General features: G+C 40.8%; 2 protein-coding genes across 2 annotated transcripts; one reads left to right on the plus strand and one right to left on the minus strand.

Moving 5' to 3' along the window:
• Nucleotides 1–9,588: 9,588 nt before the first annotated feature.
• On the plus strand, nucleotides 9,589–10,425 carry LOC131008125 (uncharacterized). Its single transcript, XM_057935023.1, has one exon. It carries the CDS (start codon nucleotides 9,589–9,591, stop codon nucleotides 10,423–10,425), a length of 837 nt encoding a protein of 278 aa, XP_057791006.1.
• An 819-nt stretch (nucleotides 10,426–11,244) lies between these two features.
• Nucleotides 11,245–19,175, minus strand: LOC131011517 (uncharacterized). Its single transcript, XM_057939296.1, has 14 exons — nucleotides 18,833–19,175; nucleotides 18,602–18,666; nucleotides 17,862–18,074; nucleotides 17,165–17,256; nucleotides 16,741–16,934; nucleotides 16,407–16,585; nucleotides 15,147–15,485; nucleotides 15,011–15,075; nucleotides 14,184–14,232; nucleotides 13,872–14,022; nucleotides 12,458–12,542; nucleotides 12,308–12,377; nucleotides 11,948–12,088; nucleotides 11,245–11,809 (listed from the first exon to the last, which is right to left on the minus strand). The coding sequence occupies exons 1-14, from the start codon at nucleotides 18,939–18,941 to the stop codon at nucleotides 11,522–11,524; spliced, it is 2,040 nt and encodes a 679-aa protein (XP_057795279.1). The 5' UTR covers nucleotides 18,942–19,175; the 3' UTR covers nucleotides 11,245–11,521.
• Nucleotides 19,176–19,633: the final 458 nt, after the last annotated feature.

Consider the following 19,633-nt stretch of genomic DNA (forward strand, 5'->3'; position numbering starts at 1 on the left):
ATCTTATCTCTGCAGAGGTCATTCCGATTTGGTGGTTACTTTATCAGAGACGTCACATCTCCTGTCCCTCAAGAGAGTCGTTTCCACCAGACAAGGAACCTCGAAGATTGAAGCCTCAGCCCAAATTCGAATTGCTCTCCAACGGAAGAAATCTTGAGGAGGCTCTACGCCAACGGATCTATTCAAGAGTTCTCCTACAAATAACGCTCGAGGATCAACTTCAATCTTCACCGATTCAACGACATAAGCTGAAGCTCTGCCGAAATTGCTACTCAGCCTAAAGCTTAACCTCCCCAAAGCTTGAATCGAAGAAGAGAATTCCAAAGCCAAAATCAGTCACTGCTGATTACATACATTCTCTTAGACCTTAGGCAAACCTCTGTTTACCTAGAAGCCAAGGTCAAACTTGCTAAAAAGAACTTGTTCTTTGCAGTATAGTTGGCACTCGTTCAAACCTCCTTTCCAAAAGAAAGATTTGAGTGTTTTGAGTGATTCGGAGGTCAGAAGGGTTTTCTGTCTCTGAGAGTCTTAGTACGGGTTGTGCTAAGCAAGAGAAATCCGACGCGAGTGAAGCGTGGGTACTGAAGAAGGGTTTTCTTCAGTGGTATGGTTGTGTGCACCCGGCAAGCACACGGTTTGGTTTGCAGTGCACCTGTTAAGCACTTGCGGAGTGGATTGTTGGTCTGATCAACCGACCGTGGATGTAGGAAAGGGTTTTTCCGAACCACGTAAAAGTCTCTGTGTTGTTTATCGCTTTCAGTTTTACATTCCTAATTGTGTTGTTTCAATTGATAAACTGAATATTGATTAACGGCAAAGAGAAACCTAAGACCAGCAACGTGCTATACCGAGGCTATTGCGAAACTAAGTTTAAGTTCCGCTGCATATGATATCAGTCTGACTGATCTATCTTTTGATAGTCAGGAAGAGTGTTATCATCTCTGTTTTAGCAAACTTGGCTGAAGCCCATAAGTGCATCAGTTAAGTTACAGTAGCTTAACTGATAACTCCTTACTGAAGAGCATTCAGTATCAGTCGTCAACCTTGTTTGGTCAAAACTGTTTTCAGTCAACAGGTGTCTTTGTTTGCGTGTAAAGTTTCGTTTAGATCTCTTTCTTGAGATCCCTCTGATTGAGGATTTTGTGAAAATAGCCTATAGGTGTATTCCCCCCCCCATACACCTATTCGAGACCTCCCGGGACCTAACAATTGGTATCAGAGCAGGTTGTTCGCAAGAACACTCTGTATCTGATTAGTATCTAACTGAACTAGATCCTAATGGGGGCAATTTGTTTTTGATCAAAATCTTTTCTCAAACCTCCCTTTGAGAGTGCTTGATCCGTGTCCTCCATCTTGCTTTCTGTGTGCCTCTCCTTGCTTTCCCACAAATGTACAGGAACAAGAAAGACTTCTCCAGCGACTATGTCCACACACACTTTCGAGGAGTCAACGGACTAGAGATTGGGACGCTGGATTCTGACCAAGACGACAGATTCATCTTTCCAGAAGAAAATCAGAGTCCAACCCACTCTCAATCTGAAGGAACGAGCAGATATGATCAAACACGATTAGAGTATCAACACCTAAGTACGAGATTTGAAAATCTCCTTAGGGAGCACAGACAGATCATTAGTGAGATTGATCATGTGCAAGATGCTCGAAGGATCGTCATGCGCCACTTCATTTCAGATGAAGACGAAGCTGACAGAAGAAATGTTCAAGAGCGCAGACTGATCAACAGACTGAAACTACTTCAGTTTCAGAAACAAGAACTCCTGCCACGTCTCAAGGAAACAGAGACAGAATTTAAAAAGGCGTCAGAAGTTTTTGAAGAAGTGATTCATGAAGAAACACTTCAGTACAGAAGAATGATGAAACGAGAAAGAAACACGCAGCAACAGTCGACAGATTAGAAACCGAAGAAGAACCAGTCATACACTCCAGGGGAAACTTGCACTTCAATCAACGACTAATTTAGTGGTAGTCACTATGTAAGCTTCTCTCAATAATCTTATTTGTAATTTTGACTGCTTCTCTTTATCTTTTTCGACTGAAATGTACTCTGTCTGACGTGTCACTATATTTACATTCTCAATTCCTTTTAATTAACACGTGCAAATTTTGTTCAAAAATGGGTGACGCACGATCACACGATCCCGCCCTTTTTACTAACAAGCGGAGTGATCCACGTGCCACGTCTCCATTTGTACGGATTTCAAAAGTTTATTGAAACCGCTTCGTGAACGATCTTCCACATTCTCTTCTAAAACGTTTCATCTTCGACTAAAGATTTACTCAATCTCTGAGAAATCATTTGTGCAAAATTCTTTGAGTGTGCTTTCTCTACAAGACTAACAGTGAAAATCCACAGTTCAATCTCTGTGAGAACCAATTTACATATTTTTGCAGAAATCTCCTTCACTCAAAATTCCACATGGGAAAATCAGCATCTCAACAAGTTGTATGTTACGAATCCCTTGTAACATTTGAGGCACTCCAGAATCTTGCTGAGTTCAACAAGATTAACGAAATCTTGGAATGCCATGGATGGATGAAATTCCTTCAATGCTCACAGGAGTTTCTCCTCGATGAGTCGACCATCAGAGAATTCTACGACAACATCAAGACTGATGAGTCAACCGGTGATCTCAGAACAGAAATCTCTGTTTTCACAAATGGAAATTTCTCAGACTTTACAAAGATCACCATCAACATCTCTCGAGCAGCAAGAGAAGTGTTCAATCTTCCAACTGACAGACCAGCCCGATTCTTCACCGATGACGAAGCCACAATTCTCATGAGAGATACGCTGATGAGTGTTGCATCTGCCGACAACAACATCACAAATGTTCTGAGCTTATCAAGACTACATCCTCATCTCAGACCAATCGCCAAAATGATCAAGAAATGCTGGTTTGGCACTCTTGGATCTCCTGGTCATCTCTCGAGACCACACAAACTGGTGCTGATCACCCTGCTTCAGAAAGGCCCATTCAACTGGGAGAAGGCCTATCTTCAAATCCTGGCTGAAGAAAAGAAGGAATCCCATTCCACCAAGCATCTTCGTCAGGGAACCAGAGTTTCATCATTGATTCTTCACAGTGTGAAAGAAACTCGTTGCTTCTGGAAGAACACCACCCAAGTGTCTTCCTCCATCCGTCTGTTCGAAGGACAGAAAATCTCAACCAAAGGAAATGTCAGTCAGACAACTGAAACCCCTCTCTCCACTGTAGAGCCACGCTACAAGACACGAGGCTCGATCAAAAGAAAATTTGACAGTTTATCATCTCCAGTCAAGATCTCACTTGACACTCCTCAAAGGTCTCTCAATGAGGATTCAACAGAAGCTGCACAGAAAGCTTCAGAAGAAGTGCTAACTCCAAACACTGAAACATCTCAGCAACAGTCTCCCACTGTTCCTCCACAAGATGAAGAAAATCAACAGCCGAAGGAGGCACAAGCAACTGACACCAGAGGAACCGATTCAGAAGAGCTTCCTCTCAGAGGATTCTTCCACTTCTGCCTGGAAGGGTTCGACAAGAAGGCAAAGTTTGATGAGCCTGCTAACATTGATGTCGCATCCTCATCCTCATCCTCATCCTCATCCTATGTCAATCAAACTGCCCTTCTCAAAGACTTTGTGACACAACTGGCCCAACACTGTGTCACAACCACCTTTCCCTCAATCATAGCTACCCTGAATCCTGAAGAGTTTCGGGATCTTGTCAATTACTTCTTCTTCATCTTCGTCAAAACCCTGCCCAAGTCTCAATACAAGAAAATTGATGAAGTTCTCACTGCAGAAGAATTGGAAGCCCTAGAGAACAGTATCTTTGAGAAATTCAAAGTCACTAATCTCTGGGATGCTATCCATGACTGGACACCCAATTTCAAACTGTACCTGATTTCCAGAGGTCTTCTCAAAGAAGATGACACTGAGGACACTGAAGTCATCCGTGAGTCTCCACCGCGTCAGACTGCTCCCACCGACGCAAGAGGGGAAGAAACACCTGCTGAAGATCAAAGACCTGCAAGACCTCTTACCGATGAAGGATTTCAAATGCTGGACGAGAGGCTGCTCATTCAAGAAGAAGCAACTTATGAGCTGAAAGTCAAAATGGCTATTCTTGAATCAACAGTCATGCATCTTCAACAGCAACTGGAAATACAGAACAAGTACAGCGGTGTTCCCGAGTCCGATGACAAAGAAAAACGAGAAGAAGACAAGAAGGGAAAAGGGAAGATGATTGAAGAACCAAAAGGAAGTCCTCCAAGGAAACCAAGAAAACAGCTCCGCATCAACTAGGGACAAAGGAAGATCAAGGAATGTCATCTAATCAGAAACTCTTTCATTTTGTAAATGATATTCTTAGATTGTCTTAGTTCATTCTTCCGTGTTTTGTTCTTCTGCACTTTTCATGCAACCTTGTCTGTTAATGCATTTCAAACTGATTTTCGATTACTACTTTTTACTCAATCGCTGTTCCCTGTGCCTTATTACTTGAGTTGATAATGGATTATCCAATTTAGGGGGAACTCTGTTTGAGTATCATCAGTACTTGACTGTTTTCCTAACTGATTGTTGGGAACTTGAGTTTATCGGCTTATATTTTTTTACTGATAAAGAAAATAGGGTCTGTAGGTCATAATGATTAACTGACGACTTTGCGTTTTGTATTGAACTTTTAATTTCTGTACACCTCTTTTTGGGCATATCTTTTCAAATTATTGCATGCACTGTACGCCGCCTATTTTAAGCAAGAGATCATGTCTAATATTCCATATCTGTTTAAATCTCTTATTTTAAGATATTCCTCTGACGGGCATTAACTACGGACGTCAAAATTCATTAAACCTGACTTGGCGCGCAGATTTCAAACCGCCCACATCTTTTCGATTGCCCTAGGAAACTGTTCATCCTCCACGATCACACTTTCCTCAATACGGCCACTTCTCCATCTTCCATTACTTTTGCATTATCTCTAACTTCCAAAATCCACAGCACTCTACTGTGAGATTACTCTCTGCAAAAATTTTTCTTCTCAGATTTCACATTCGAAATGGCCAAGATCAACATCAAGAAGAACGACAACAAGAAGGAGGCTCCTATTGATAAAGAAGTCAGATACGAACAGTCCGTGCACAAGGATTCTTTCGAGAAGAAGCCTGAATACGCGAAAGTTTCGACAATTCTCGACCGGCACGGATGGATCAAATTTGTCACCAGTGAAGCAAAATATCTACTCGATGATGCAATTAGAGAATTCTACAAGAATCTTAAGTTCAACGACTCCGAAGAGCTTATCTCCAAAGTCAGTGTCTACACCTCAGCAGACTGTGTTGAAGAGACTCTCAACGTCTCTAAGATTGTCAGAAAACTGTTCGGACTACCAAACAGTGGAACTTCCTTTTCCAGTCTTACTGATGCGGAAGCCAATAAGACTCTCAAGTCTGCTCTGAAGGATGAATCCGAATCGACGGAAAGCCAAGTCACACTTTCCCACCTTCATCCTAAGTATGCCATGTTGGGCAAGATTATCCAGAAATGCTGGATAGGTGCAACTGGAACCCCCGACAAAGCTTCTCAACCCTAGAAGAATGTTATGGCTGCTCTTCTGAATGACGAATCCATCAACTGGGAAGAAGCTTATCTGAAGCTTCTCTACAACGAAGCCCACAACACAAGGCCGGCGACAATGGTTCGACAAGGGAACAGGGTCTCCCAGATTATCATCCAAGGAACAAAGAAGCATAGCTTTGTGAGATGGTCAAAGATGATTGACTTCACAGACAGTCTTCGTCTCTTTAAGCCTGCAAGAAGAGAACCCAAACCTTCTCCGAAGACGAAGGTAATCGATATCTCCTCTCCACAATCATCTACGTCTGACGCCCCTGAATCCCCTTCATCAAATCCTCCCGCTCACACGAATGTGCCCCGCCGATCCCGTTCCATCCTCCCCCAAAAATCCTCCAGAAAGCCAAACGAGATGCCTTGGAAATCCTCTCCGAAATCCAAAGGCAAAACTGTCTTGGAAGTTTTCCCTAAACCAGATCCCACCATTCCTTCAAAAGGTTCTCAGGAAGTCGTTGACCTGCAGTCAGAAGCTCAACGAGATGCTACAAATCACCTCCGTTTTCTCCTTGGTGATTTCGATACGTCACTAGAAGTCTACCGGAATCTACATAGACTTCTCATGTATACCTTCATGAAGACGGCACCCTGCCCACGAATCAACAATCTTCAAAGCAGTCAAGCCGAAGAATCATTCCAGATGGAAGAGGCATTCTTGATCAGTCTCTTTTAAATTGAGAAAATTTGGGATATAATTTATGGTTTTGACAGATTCGCCATGAATTATCTGGATTCTTTCAATCAATCCAGACATCCCACCCCATTCAATGATGAAGCTGGCACTTCGAAGGCGACTGAAGAGCCCTTCATCTCTGAACAAGTAGCTGATTTACTCAGCTCTCCAACTTGCGACACTGCTCCACCGACGGAATCTACAGCTGATCCTGCCGTCTCTGAACAGTTGATGACTGATTCAATCAGTCAGTTGAACTTGACTTCAACTCCTCCAACAATCTCTGCTGAAAATGACCAAGCCGGTGTCATTAATATAGATGCACCTCTCTGCTCTTCGCCCGCAGCAGAACTAAGATCAGCTGACAATGCTGATCCCCCAACATCTGAAGGACAAGTCGAAAATGTCACAAAGACTCCTCAGCCTTCATCACCGTCCCTCTTCAACACTGATGAGCCTACTCCTCTTGAAGGCATCACCATCAGTCAAGAGCAGACGAGTTCTCAGCCTCCTGCTGAAGAAAAAACTGAATGCTCTACTCCACCGAGCAAAGCCGAGGCATCCACCTCATCATCCGCGTGAACCCGGGCTAACATCTGTTCATAATTCTCCCGCCCCTCTATAGTAGAGACGGGACTAATCAGTTGGGTAGTCTGATCTTCAGGACCATCCCCTGGCAGCTCTAGTTCCTAGGCAACAGTTTTGCCTAGGCGAATCGCCCTCTTCTTACGGGCCTAGGCCTCCACTTTCTCCTTGGTGGGGTCCCTCCTCTTCTTTTTTGGGGCAGTCTTGGTAGCCCCAGGGCAGAGGATGGACACAGGCTCGACATCGAGGATCTCTATATCCTCCTCGACTTGCTCTTCCTCCTCCTCGTCCCAGAGCCCGGTGTGGACGGTAGAAATGTTGGTAACCTACTCCAAGACTGGGATGGGGCGACGAGGACCAGGGAACAAAACGAAGAAAATTGGGACTGGAGAGACACCCTCTGTCATAGGAATATCGATGGAAGAAGGGGCCTCAGTCGGGCCCCCAAACTCTTGGACATCGCTGACGGTCTTGGACGTGTCAGCTTCTGAGGGAGCATCCTGGGGAGTTTCAGCCCTGGCTTCATCGTCCTTCGTCGGGGCTGGAAGGAGGTGTTCACAATCCTCCATCCAGCTCCATAGCTAAAATCAACAAAGAGGGGTTAGCATCGGACATATTTTATTATTACGCACACCAAATAGAAAAGAAAGCAAAAATAATGACATTACCTATTTTAGAATCAGGGAAACGGGATAACAGCCCGTTAGCTGCCAGGGCTGAATTATTTTCTACTAGGCGCTTGGAAGGGAAGGGTTTGGTGGAATGAAGGAAGTTGAGACGATTGAAGATCTCTAAGTCATGGTCAGAAAATGGAAGAAGGGAGCGAAACGGCAGGGTGTGCTGTTCTGGGTGCCAGATCACATCAGTGACACTGGCAAAGGCACGCCAGGTCCCCTTGACCGTAGAAACAATGCAGTATTTATTTACAAAGTTCTTATCAGTAGAAGGCAGTTTACTCATGAAGGTGGTTTTAAATTTTTTATTGGTTGAGAAGCTGTAATGGGTGTTGGTTTTCTTCAAGATTTGGGTCTGACAAAAGAGCTGCGCTGTGTCTCGATAGCTATAGTACTTTACAAGGATATGGAAAAAGAAGGCCCTTCGCAGAGCTGAAGGAGCAAGCTGATAAAAGATGATACGAAAATAATTATAGATTTCTACAAGGAACGGGGGGGTAACCGCAGCCCTGCCACCACCTGCTGCTCCCATAGGGCAATATTATTTTCCCGTAAGTTGGAGGGAGTTTCTAGGGACTTATTGTTGGGAAGGAAAAATGTCAAGCCAGGAATCGGTCCCCGCAAGGCCTTCTCTAGTCGTTGCATTTCCTTTATGCCCATAACAGAGGGGAGAACGGAATATGAAGACATCTCTACGGTTTTTATGGTATGCTACCTAAAACTTTCCTAAAGGAAAAAAGAAGAATGGGAGACGAAGGTTCTCACAACCACACAACTTGAAGAAGGGAGAATGGAGACAATACCTAAATCCGGTCGCGGAAACGTGAAGGGAATGAGCAAGACCCGACAAACGTCGAGGAAGCGTCAAACGAGCGGCGGGAGCATACAATGGTCGGGAGTTATGGAGAAAGAACAGGAACGCCGAAAGTGAAAAATAGGGAAGATGAAGGGCATTATATACGTTGAGGCGGCGCGGAGTACGAGGGTCGACATTGGTGCAATCGGAAGATGACACGTGACATTTTCAAAATGGGGGATGAAACTGAAAGGGCGCATTTTTCTGAAAAGAGAGAGGTGATAAGACAGGTCGGGGTCCACTCAACTGACGAGCATTTAATGCTCGGCAGAGGGAAAAGGGAACCGCTGAAACTCGAAGGGAAGGGATGAAGGAACTAATTGAGCGCAAGCAACGAGAACGCCCAATTAGACTGGGGAGAGTAGCTGATGAGGAGTAAAATATGCGTAAGGCAAACCTAGAAGCACCGGAGTCATCAGCGCTGGGAACAGAAAGGAAGTTAAGGGCTGGAATAATGTTTTTAGGGGAAAGCATGAAGGGCAGAAGCTTCTAGGCCATTTCGAGAGGGTTCTAACACTAAGGGTGTCAGGGCTGACATGGTCAGAGAAGAGGAAAGTGGATCAGAAGTCAGATCTGAAATAAAGCTTCAGCGCTGAAAAGGACTGAAGGCATAAATAATCAATAACAACCTCGAAGATTCTTCCTAACTAGTAGGGTCGCTATCAAACGTGAAATTACCAATTTACCCCTATTGTAAACGCCTATAAATATGAGATGTGCCTGCCATTGTAAACATACGCTATTCTAAAACACTCAATACAATAATTTTCTCCTCCATATCCCTTCGAAGGTCCACTATCTTCTGCGGCAAACTATCTCTGATTATTATTATGACGGTTCTTGGCATTTCACTAGGGATTTTCTTGTCGCTTTCCCAGAGATTGCTTTCGATATTATCTCTGTCCCTATTTCTCAAGATAGGGATAACAGGGTTTGGACTTACTCATATTTTGGGGAGGTTACCTCCTCTTTGGCTCTTGATCATATTCGATCGCGTTTTCCAGACGTTGACTGGGGTAAGTAGATTTGGGCTTATTATATCCTGGTTCGTCGATCTATTATGGCTTGGCGGGTCATTTAGGGTAGGCTTCCTGTTTTCAACTCGCTTCACTGTTAAGGTTTCCAGGGTCCGGTTTGGTGTTCTCTTTGCCATTCCGATTCGGAGGACATGGATCATCTTATTTGGTATTGTCCTATCGCCAGGCATGCATGGCTCTCTTTGCTGACTTGGTTTCATTTGGAGGAGCCCCTGATCTCTGATGTTGGGAGCCTCGTGATTTCGGCTATGCAGATTCGAGCCAGCAGGCAGCTTACCAATCTTTGGTGGGTTGGTTTCATTTCCACGATTTGGTGCATTTGGAATCATCGTAACCAGGTCATCTTTGAGGATGCGGCCTCCTCCGCTACTTCTATCACTATTCAGGTGAAGACGTTTATCTTGGAGGCTTCTCGGCTCTGCCCAGGTCCTATGGCAAACACTGTGGATGAGTTGTTAGTTCTGCACGGGCTTGGCGTTCCTGGCAAGCCTCGTTCCTCGGTTTCTTACATCTATGTCTTATGGCGGGCCCCTCCTGCCCCCTGGCTGAAGTTCAATATTGACGGGTCGGTCCATGGGGCCCCACCTTGCATTCATGCTGGGGGTATTATTCGTAGTTGGGCTTTCGATGCTGAGCTCCTTGCACTTATCATTGCACTTGAGCGGATTGTGCACCACGGCTGGTACTATGTTTGGATTGAATCGGATTCCTCCTATGTGGTGAACCATTTCAGATCCCGTTCTCTAACGGTGCCTTGGCGTTTCCTCAACCAGTGGAAGAAGTCACTTCAGGATTCCTCCCATCTACACATCTGTATTTCGCACATCTATAGGGAAGGCAACGCGGTGGCTGATTTCCTTGCCTCGTTGGTCGTGGAAAAGGGTTTTTGGCCTTCTGTTGTTCCTGGGATTTCTTCGTTAGTTCGTGATGATGTTTGCTCCCTCCCTTATGTTCGCATTGTTCAGTAGTTTGTTTCTGGTGTGTCACCGGTTCTGTCTGCTTGCGACTGTGTTTTTGGTGGCCATGGGTTTTGAAGTGTTAGAGCTAGGTTTTTTCAGGGTTTCGGTGCGCTGGCCCCTAGCCTGTTCTAGTCGAACTCCGTTGGGTTGCTCGCTTGACATGTTCCGTGTGTTACCAAGGACATGTGTTAGTTACCTTTTTGCTAGGTTGGGGGGCCGGGGCTTCCTGGGCGCGATGGTTCGGCCGCAGCTCCCGAGGTTGTCTCATCTCAGCCTGCCACCCATTATGTTACTTTGCTTCTTTGTATTAGACGGGTACTCTTTTTCCTCTTTAAGGGTTTTCCCTTGTGGGTTTTTCTTAAAGAGGTTTTAACGAGGCCCGACCCTTAATTTGGGTCTTGTGCTTTTAAGGATTCTAGGTTCCTTTTGTTTCTTTTAATAAAATTTCTATTTCAGCTCTATTAAAAAAAACTATTGAACTTAACAAAAATCACTCAAAATGTAAGTATAGAATATGCCTATGAAAGAGACCTTTCACCGAATTTTTAAAAATGGTTTTCATACTTGAAATTAATGGATAAGAGGATTAATCAAGTTATGCATGCTACACTTAGGTGCTTTAACCAATGTGACGCCTCTATCAGTCTACGAATAAGGAAGCAACCCAGCGTTATTAAAGATTTGTTGGTTAAAGCTGATACACTATTTTTTACAATAAATTTTTAAATAATATATTCAGGCTGCTTATTGTAAACTTTCGGATCTTAAGTTCCGACTTCAAACAGAAATATATTAATTTATGATAGTAAAAACTAACAAATGTGAACGTATATCAAAATACACTTTTTTGTGTTTTTTCTTCTTTTTTTTTCTTCTTGTTTACAATGAGCAAATGAAAACTTCACTCTGTTTTGGGTTTTGTCACAATTGTTTACAACCATATGGTTGAGAATTAAATAAAGGTATAACGCTATCTAATGTTGATGGGTTCCACAAGAAAGCTCTAGGAAATCAGTTGCTCTCTATTATAGATGAAACAACTTGAGGTGACTGAATATTGCACATTTCCTTGAGCTGCCTTGTAGAGCAAAATACAACTGCACACTTATACAATCGTCCATTCACTTTCAACCGAACCCGACGGTTTCTCCGATGGAGACAAGATAGGTTTCGGAGGCTTCTTCGAGAATATTGAGAATGGCTGCCGATCAGAGTTTTCCTCAGTCGTCTTTGGGGAGTCTTTGGGGGCACCCTTCGATTTGCCTCCGAAGATTAGGCTAAGCTTCTTGAAGCGGTTCCTCACTTCGCCTGCGGTGGTGGTTTCTTGTTGTTGAGGTGAAATGTTTATTGTCTCATCTTGATTGTGGACCATTGTCTCCACTGTTTCATATACCTGTTATAGATGTATACACAAACATTATTATAAGTGAAGAATTCGAAGGATAAATGGAGTCAATATCGACAATATCATTGTAATCTATGAGCATCTCCAAAATGATACCAACACAAGCCTCGGGTGCATGAAACTCACCTGGCATATATCGTCAAGCTTCTCGACCCAGGTACTGCTCTGACAGGTGACAACAATGTAGTTCTTGCAGTTGTTGAAGATATTCGACAAATTTGGATATGTCGAGAGCATGGCCTCGGCGATTATTAGCCCTGCACCCAACTGAAAATTCCGGAAATAGATTTGTGTGTTGAAAAGAACAAATTCAGTGTGCCCTAGACGAACAATTAAGCAGGCATATATCTCTTTTTTTTGAGAAAGCAGGCATATATCTCTTAGTATCTCTTGTAAGAGATTTCAGTTTATTCATTTCTAGTTGAACGAACATGAAAAACTAATAACAAATCAAAGAGCATGCAGAGATATCAAAGGAGTACTTACAACAACCATGAAGAGCTGCTTCAAAAGCTCAGAAGGTGAGATAACCTCCAGAAAGTCCAGAATTCCTTCCCTACATTTGTGTTGCATTATTGCTCATTCGCCAGCAGTGACAAGTTAAGATTATAATATCATTAGTTTTAGCATGCTTACACAGCCAGGTCCTCATCGTAAAGAGGAGCTTGTCTGACAGCTGGCACTGGTTTTGATGTTTCCCACAGTTCACGCCATAAATTGCCTAGCAACCAGTTAGCAAATAATCTTCAGTTTAGAATAAAAGTAACAAACCCTCTCATCTCCAATTAGGAAGATAAATAAGCTCATTGCTACATTTGTTGACACGAATAAGCTTTTCTACCAAGCTTACTTATCTCTTATTCTCTTGTCTAATTCTTCTACATTGAAACTTTCCCATCTTTTTCCATGTTTACAGAAAAATCATATAATGGCATTAGCAAATAGTTGCCTCTGCCATGAATTATTAATATTCATCAGAAAATCTTTCTATCCATAATAATAACATAACTATAAAGTCTCAGAAGCCTAATGCCACTAGATAGGAGAGAAAATATGTTTCCCGTGCAAGGAAAACCTGACGGCTGAACTTAGGATCTCAAACAGATTATACTAAAGAAAGAGGTAAACATTTATCATTTCAAATGAGTTGGCATAAATTAAAACAAGTATGGGGAGTTATTCTATCTGAAAATGCAAGAATTCAGTCCTTCAGTTGTTTATAGATTTAGATGGTGTGTGACTAAGCTTAAGTTTTAGTGCTTATTAAGAGTTCACTGGAAATGTTCGGCAACCATACAAATAGTCATATTTCACCCAACATCAGATATGAGGAGCTTATATGTTCTTTTAATAAAAGTAAAAGCTTTTCATATTTTAGTCATTATAGTTACATTTTTCCATTACTAATATCTAGCAAGTTCAATTATCCAAACACCCAAAACAAGTTTTTAAAATAAGATATAACATCTTATAAATTATAGAAACATCTTACAAGATGTAGGAGCTTTAAGCGCCTCAAAATAAGCATACTCAACACCCTCTTGGCATACCTTAATTCTAGGGCTCTAGCAGACTAAGCACTTTCATCCTTATCAGGAAGAACCCAGCTGTCCAAATTTCATCACTATTCGATTTTAACATTTTTGTCTACCAGGCCTATCTCACAGCCCATTTTGTCATTTGTAGTGCAAAATACTCACCATTGTTTTTCATAATCACATAACGCTGACTTCAGTGCTGCATCTGATTCTAATCAAGTGTTATCTCTTTCCCCTAATAATAAAGGAAAGATAAGTTCAAGCCCTTCTGACACTTAAAAGGTGATCAAGTACCAGCTCTTCTAGGGGTCATTAGCAGAAGGTATAAAAAATAATAGTGTTTTAACTTCAGTCAGCTCAAAAATCACCTTTCTTTTACAGTTGCATTCAGTATTGAGCAAGCATATAGATGATTCTTAACTAGGAAGATGGAAACTCAAAAAAGTACAACTGAATTCAATGTTGCTACGTGCAAATTTTTTGTTATGCACATTTCCCAGCAAAGAAAGTACCTTCTTTTTGCATTCGCCTACTAAGTTGACCTTTGACAGAATCACTACCCTCAGAGGTATCATCCAAATCACTGCTAGTGTCATCTTCTGTCCAATCAGGAGGAGAGTGCCATCTTACAAAATCTTCTAATGTGCAACCTGGATTTGCTGCCTGACAAAAATAGCATGACATACTAGATATCAATTAGTGTCCTCGAACATGATCCTATCATAAACTAGAAAGCCCTCCATGAAACATAAACACAACAACAACACAAGGAGAAGAAGATATGAGGGGCAGCACTACTGTGCATGCTTGTATTGGAGCTTCACCTTGAAGGCCTGCATGTCTGAAAGCAGTTGGGAGCATCCTGCGCCAACACTGAGCAATAAAACAGGCAGTTAATGTCAGAAAATTACTTTTGTAACACTTGGGCCCATGGGCGGGGCCCATTAATAGATTGGCACAACCGGATCCTCTAGCAACTTGTTTGCATTAAACCAAATTGGTCAACCCAAATTATAATAGAGGTTTCCAACTCTTAAACCTGGATCTTTTACTTCGTCATGGAATAATTAACTGACAGTTTCATTATAGAGGAGTTGACATGTTTAATGCAATACTAAAATAACATCAACTGGAACTAAATTAAGGCCCTAATAATGCAATTAAAGATTGTGAACACTATATAATTTCAAGGAATTTCGTTCAAGTTGGAGAGGATTACTGACTACATATAATGTCACACACATGGACACTAACACTAGACTGCACAAAAGTAGGCTGCTGAAACAGGAAAAAACATCCTAGTAGGAGGATAGCTTATTGAAAGTTTTAAACAAGTGAAGTTAGAATTAAAAAAACACAAAAAAAAAGAAGCAAAATTCAGATGATCATTAACTGCAAAAGTCTAATTTTTCCAAATGTTCTAGGTCGGTAATGCCCATTTAAGTCAGCATTCAATATCATAAGAAAATGTTAGTAAGATTCTGGAAATAGGGCAATATTAATGCACATCAATCATGAAAAAGTTTATGCTAGTAAGAAGTTAAATTTTGATAATTGTGCTTGAGCACCAAGAGAGATAGATAGTAGGAATCACAACACAATGGTATCCCTAAAAAAACTTAATTGCAAAGGTATATGCAACTTTACCAACCTTCCTGTCCTTAGCACAAACTCCTCTGTCTCCTTGATTAAGTCTTCAGTCAACAAAGGAGGTTCCTAGAAATATGACCATAAGCTAAGAATTTGTTGATATGATTTCCTATATTTTAGATAAACGTTTAACCAACCTGCATCACAGGTGAGTAAATAGGTTCACCAGTTTCAAGCATTGTCAAGTTCTCACATCTTTTATCAGCTCCTAATCTAAGCACAAGTTCTCCAGACTTAGTTTTGGCATAAAAACAAGGATCGAGGGGAAGTCTGCTCTCAGAATCTGAAGAACCCGTAGCATCTGCTTGAGCTGTAATAGACTCCAGTGATTCAAGTGCGGCAGTATGCCGTCTTTTTCTGGAAATGCAACAGTTGATGACCTGTAACTGCTGATATAAGAGACATGAATTCAAGTCAGGCAAATCTCCTGGCGGAATTCCTGGGATATATTGCCCTTCATACCAAAGCCTTCTGATCTGCAAGGTGAAGGATTGAGTAAATAAATCATAACTTGATACATTACAGAAGCTAGAATATATATGTGTGTATATATATATATATATATATTGAGAAGGACATAACAGAAGCTAGAATGATGCTTACAAATCGAAAGATTTGAGGCCTGATAAAAGTTTGGAGTCAAAGAAACAAGGGAGCAATTATTAAATACTTAAATGCATTAGGCTCTCCAAGTGCAAGATGTCATCTTGCAATGTTTTCAGTGATCTCATACTTAATCAGCCATACATAAGGAACCTTACAGGAAATGAAGTCACTGATAATCAGTAATTTATGTTGCAGACACTTCAGAATATGTGCAGAACATCTGTAATAGTTTGAGTTCAAAAGCTAGGTCATGCACAAGAACCATCTTAGAGTATTCCGAACATGTTAGTTGGAGGTCATCAACCCCAAGACATCCTCAAAGCTCTCCAGTAGTTAAAACATGAATTTCCTAGTTTGAAGGTGATAATCCTCATTTTATTTTGATCAAATATTATGCATAGTTATTTTTTTCACCTTGCCACTTGAAAGAACCATAGACTATGTATGTTTCAAATGGAAAGACTTCACCAAGAGAAACATCATTTTTCCTAAACAAATTTAATTGAAATGGGAGTTTTATTTTAATGAAGCTTGGCTCTTGAGGGATCGGCCTGTGATCTTCTAGGGTTTGTTTAGGTTCTTTTTCCTTCTTTTTTTGTAATGAAAATTTTATTAGATCATTGAAATAATGAAGTGACTTATCAATACCTTGACACTGTTGATAAGGCCTAAGAATCTATAATTTCAAAGGATATGAGAAATTACTCATGGGAAAATAGACAAACAAGGTCAAGCAGTCATAAGTCAGCCGGGACATGTGGATTTAAATATAATTTCATGTGTCCACTTACTTCAGAAACAACCCTTGACCAATATGATGCCATTTTCCGCAGGGTTTTTAAGCAACTAATTGCTTCAGCCAGCTTGACTACAAAACTTTCCAAAGGCGCACCATGGATATCCTTGACCAGAGAAGTGGAATTTATCTGCGTCTCCAGACCAGGGACCGTCCTACCTGTAAATTCTCCTTCTGCGAGTACCTTGCATCATCACACCAGAAGTGAAAACCAACAGAGAATAATGAAAAACTTGAAAACTATCAATCTAAAATTCACATGCACTGGGGAGGTGGGGGAGGGGGTAGAGAGAGAGAACACATTTTTACAAGGCTACCAAATTATCTACCTGCATTTATCAATGCATTCATCAGTCCAAGAACCTTGTCGTCAGAACCAAACTCTTGTATCATCTTATCGTCCTTTTCACGCAGAACTAGTGACTTCATCACGGAAATGCTCATGCTAGCTTTCTCCCGGATGGGTGAAGAGTTTTTGGAAGAGGCAAGGAGATCCTTCATGGTGCTATATCCGGATCCAGCCCTGAAGTCAAAATGCATCAATGCAAATCACTCTAATTGATGAAACTAGCAATAAACATGTTGTTGGTCAACCATGTTTTAAATTGATTTTCAATAATTGGAAAGACATGAGAAAACTAGTCATTTCACTTTTTCAAATAAATGGCAGAAAATATTACTGAGCTGATCATATTAAGGGAAACATATATAATGTAGTAAAAGAGACGTCCAATCGCCAATGTAAATACTTACTCGACAGCTACAGCTAACTGTTTCAAGATAGCTGATGATGGAATGATATCTGCCTTTGCAGCCTTTGAACTTTCCAGCTCCTCCTCTAAATCCTGTAATTTACCAAGCATTTACAGTAATTCGAAGAGCAGAAACTCAACAGTTCAGTGAAGCATATGTTGCCTATAGCTTTTTGTGGTTTTTAATTTATCCCAAAAATATCATTATATGGGAATACAAAAAGGTAAAAACTCCATTATTTCAAACATGCGTAACAGCAGACTTGCAATAATTTGCTAAATTCAGATTCAGTAACCTTAAACTTCTGAGGCCAAGAAAACCACAAGAAGCATTGTGTGTAACCAGGAAGATTATTATCATTAAAAGGATACAGAAACAATTTGAAGATATTGCGAACATAATTGTTTTACCATTATATCCAATAGATGAACATCGTTATAAGCCACCAAAAGATGTTATGAGATTTGCAGTGGGTTCAGAACCTCAAAGAGATTGAATTGTTATAAGATTTAAGTAGGTCGAAAAAGACATAAGTAGCTAGCTCATTCAAAATAAGTACTACCAGTGTGAGTATTTCAATTCCAGGTTCTCAAATATCTTTTAACATTTTTTAGCCAAATGAATAACAAGCACTCATTTGCATAATAGAGAAGTAGAAAAATCAACATAGTAAATATTAATTTGACAATTGACTTACATTTGGATGAGAGAATCCTCTCTCATGCATCAGATATAAATTATCATCAAAAATTGCGTACGCCATTGTATTTGTTGAATTATCGGGCTTCCCAGATTCCTCAGCCCCCTTTTTACCTAATCTTAAATTCCTCAATCTCTCATGCCAATCCTGCTTGGTTTTTATTGGCTGGGGCCGCACTCTCTTATTGTTTGCTCCTTCGGAATCCTGCACCTGAAACATAAATGAATTCCATCCAAAATAACCACTAACTCAGCAAGTGATTGATAGAGCAACCATGGAACTTGGAAATCAAGTAATCACATTCATAAACAATTTTCATATAAGCCCAACTATATCGCAAATACAGAATTTTCATGAAATTCTGAATGCCTAGACAAGGGCATTGATGAAAGTTAAGTAACTCAACCTTATTCTCAACAAAAAAGAAAGAACCGGATAAGTGAAATGATATTAAAATATAAGTAACAAAAGAACAACATTGAAATCTCAACAATGCATACAACTCAAACATCAACAGAACGGGCAAACAAGCTTGAATAAACATCAAAGTCAGATTCCAAATCCAGTTTCATCACCACATTTCACCATTCATCCAAAGCTGAGTCTTAGTCACTACGAAAAGACTCCACCTTTTTAATAAATATATCCAGACTACATGGCGTGGTCAAACATTTTCCACGATCGAAATATCAGAAATTCGCACGCGAATCTAACATAGAAGCGCAAAAAAAAATTACCTTCGGCTCATCCGCATCCCTCGGACACTCCGCCGTTGACGCGACAGGCGATTGTTTATCCAAATCTACAGATTTTGTACAAAATCCAAATAAAAACACAAAAAACGGATAGTTTTAATGTATTCCTAAAAATAGTAAACCAAACTGCGGAATGAGATTTAATCAGAGGCAGCGCACACAAACAGGAGAGTCTCCAAATAAAGCAAATATATACATAAATTTAGCACATACCGCGATGCGCGTTGGAATCAGATTTTTTAATGTCCGTCAAGACTTTCTCCGCTTTAGCTGCGGCGGAATTGATGGCTGTCCGAGCTCTGGATACGAAGGACGCCTCCATTGTCAGCGGTGGGGGAAATGATACGGCGCGTATCACGAAACCGATGCCATAGCCGCGGAGCGCGGAATCGAAGATGAATTCGGATAAATTGAACCAAGAAATATGCTGACTTGATAGTCTGAGTCTGATACTGCAACTACGCCGCGGTTCCACACTAGTAAAATGTGGACTTCCTATTTTTACTTTTTATTGTTTTTGTTTTTATTTTTATTTTTATTAGAGTAATGGGCAATCAATATTCAAAAATAGGAGTAGTATTTGACTTGTGTGTTTGTCCCTTTGCTACCTTACAACCTACTCCAAACAAATAGATTTCTTGTAGAAAATGAGTCCAGTTTTGTATTTTATTCTACTTTGTTGGAATTGATTTTTATACCTATTAGTATGATTTGTTTGTAAATATATATGTTCAACTACATACAAGTCATAGATTTTATATTTCACGAGAATGTAAGAATGTATGGTTATTTAGTGGGTTAATAGTGTTTTATGTCCCGAACTTTCAGCATTTTTTATAAAATGTCCTGAATTTTCATTTTCTCTTAAAAAGTCCCGAATTTTCAATTTTCTTCATAAAATGTTTCGCTATACAAAATTTGGTGACAGAAAGATAACTTATCTCGCGCGGATGAAATATTTTGAAAATCTCAATTGTTGAAAAATCATATTAGGAACCACTGTTGGTGGAAAAT

This window comes from Salvia miltiorrhiza, chromosome 2 (assembly GCF_028751815.1).
Source record: "Salvia miltiorrhiza cultivar Shanhuang (shh) chromosome 2, IMPLAD_Smil_shh, whole genome shotgun sequence".
Taxonomy (NCBI): Eukaryota; Viridiplantae; Streptophyta; class Magnoliopsida; order Lamiales; family Lamiaceae; genus Salvia; species Salvia miltiorrhiza.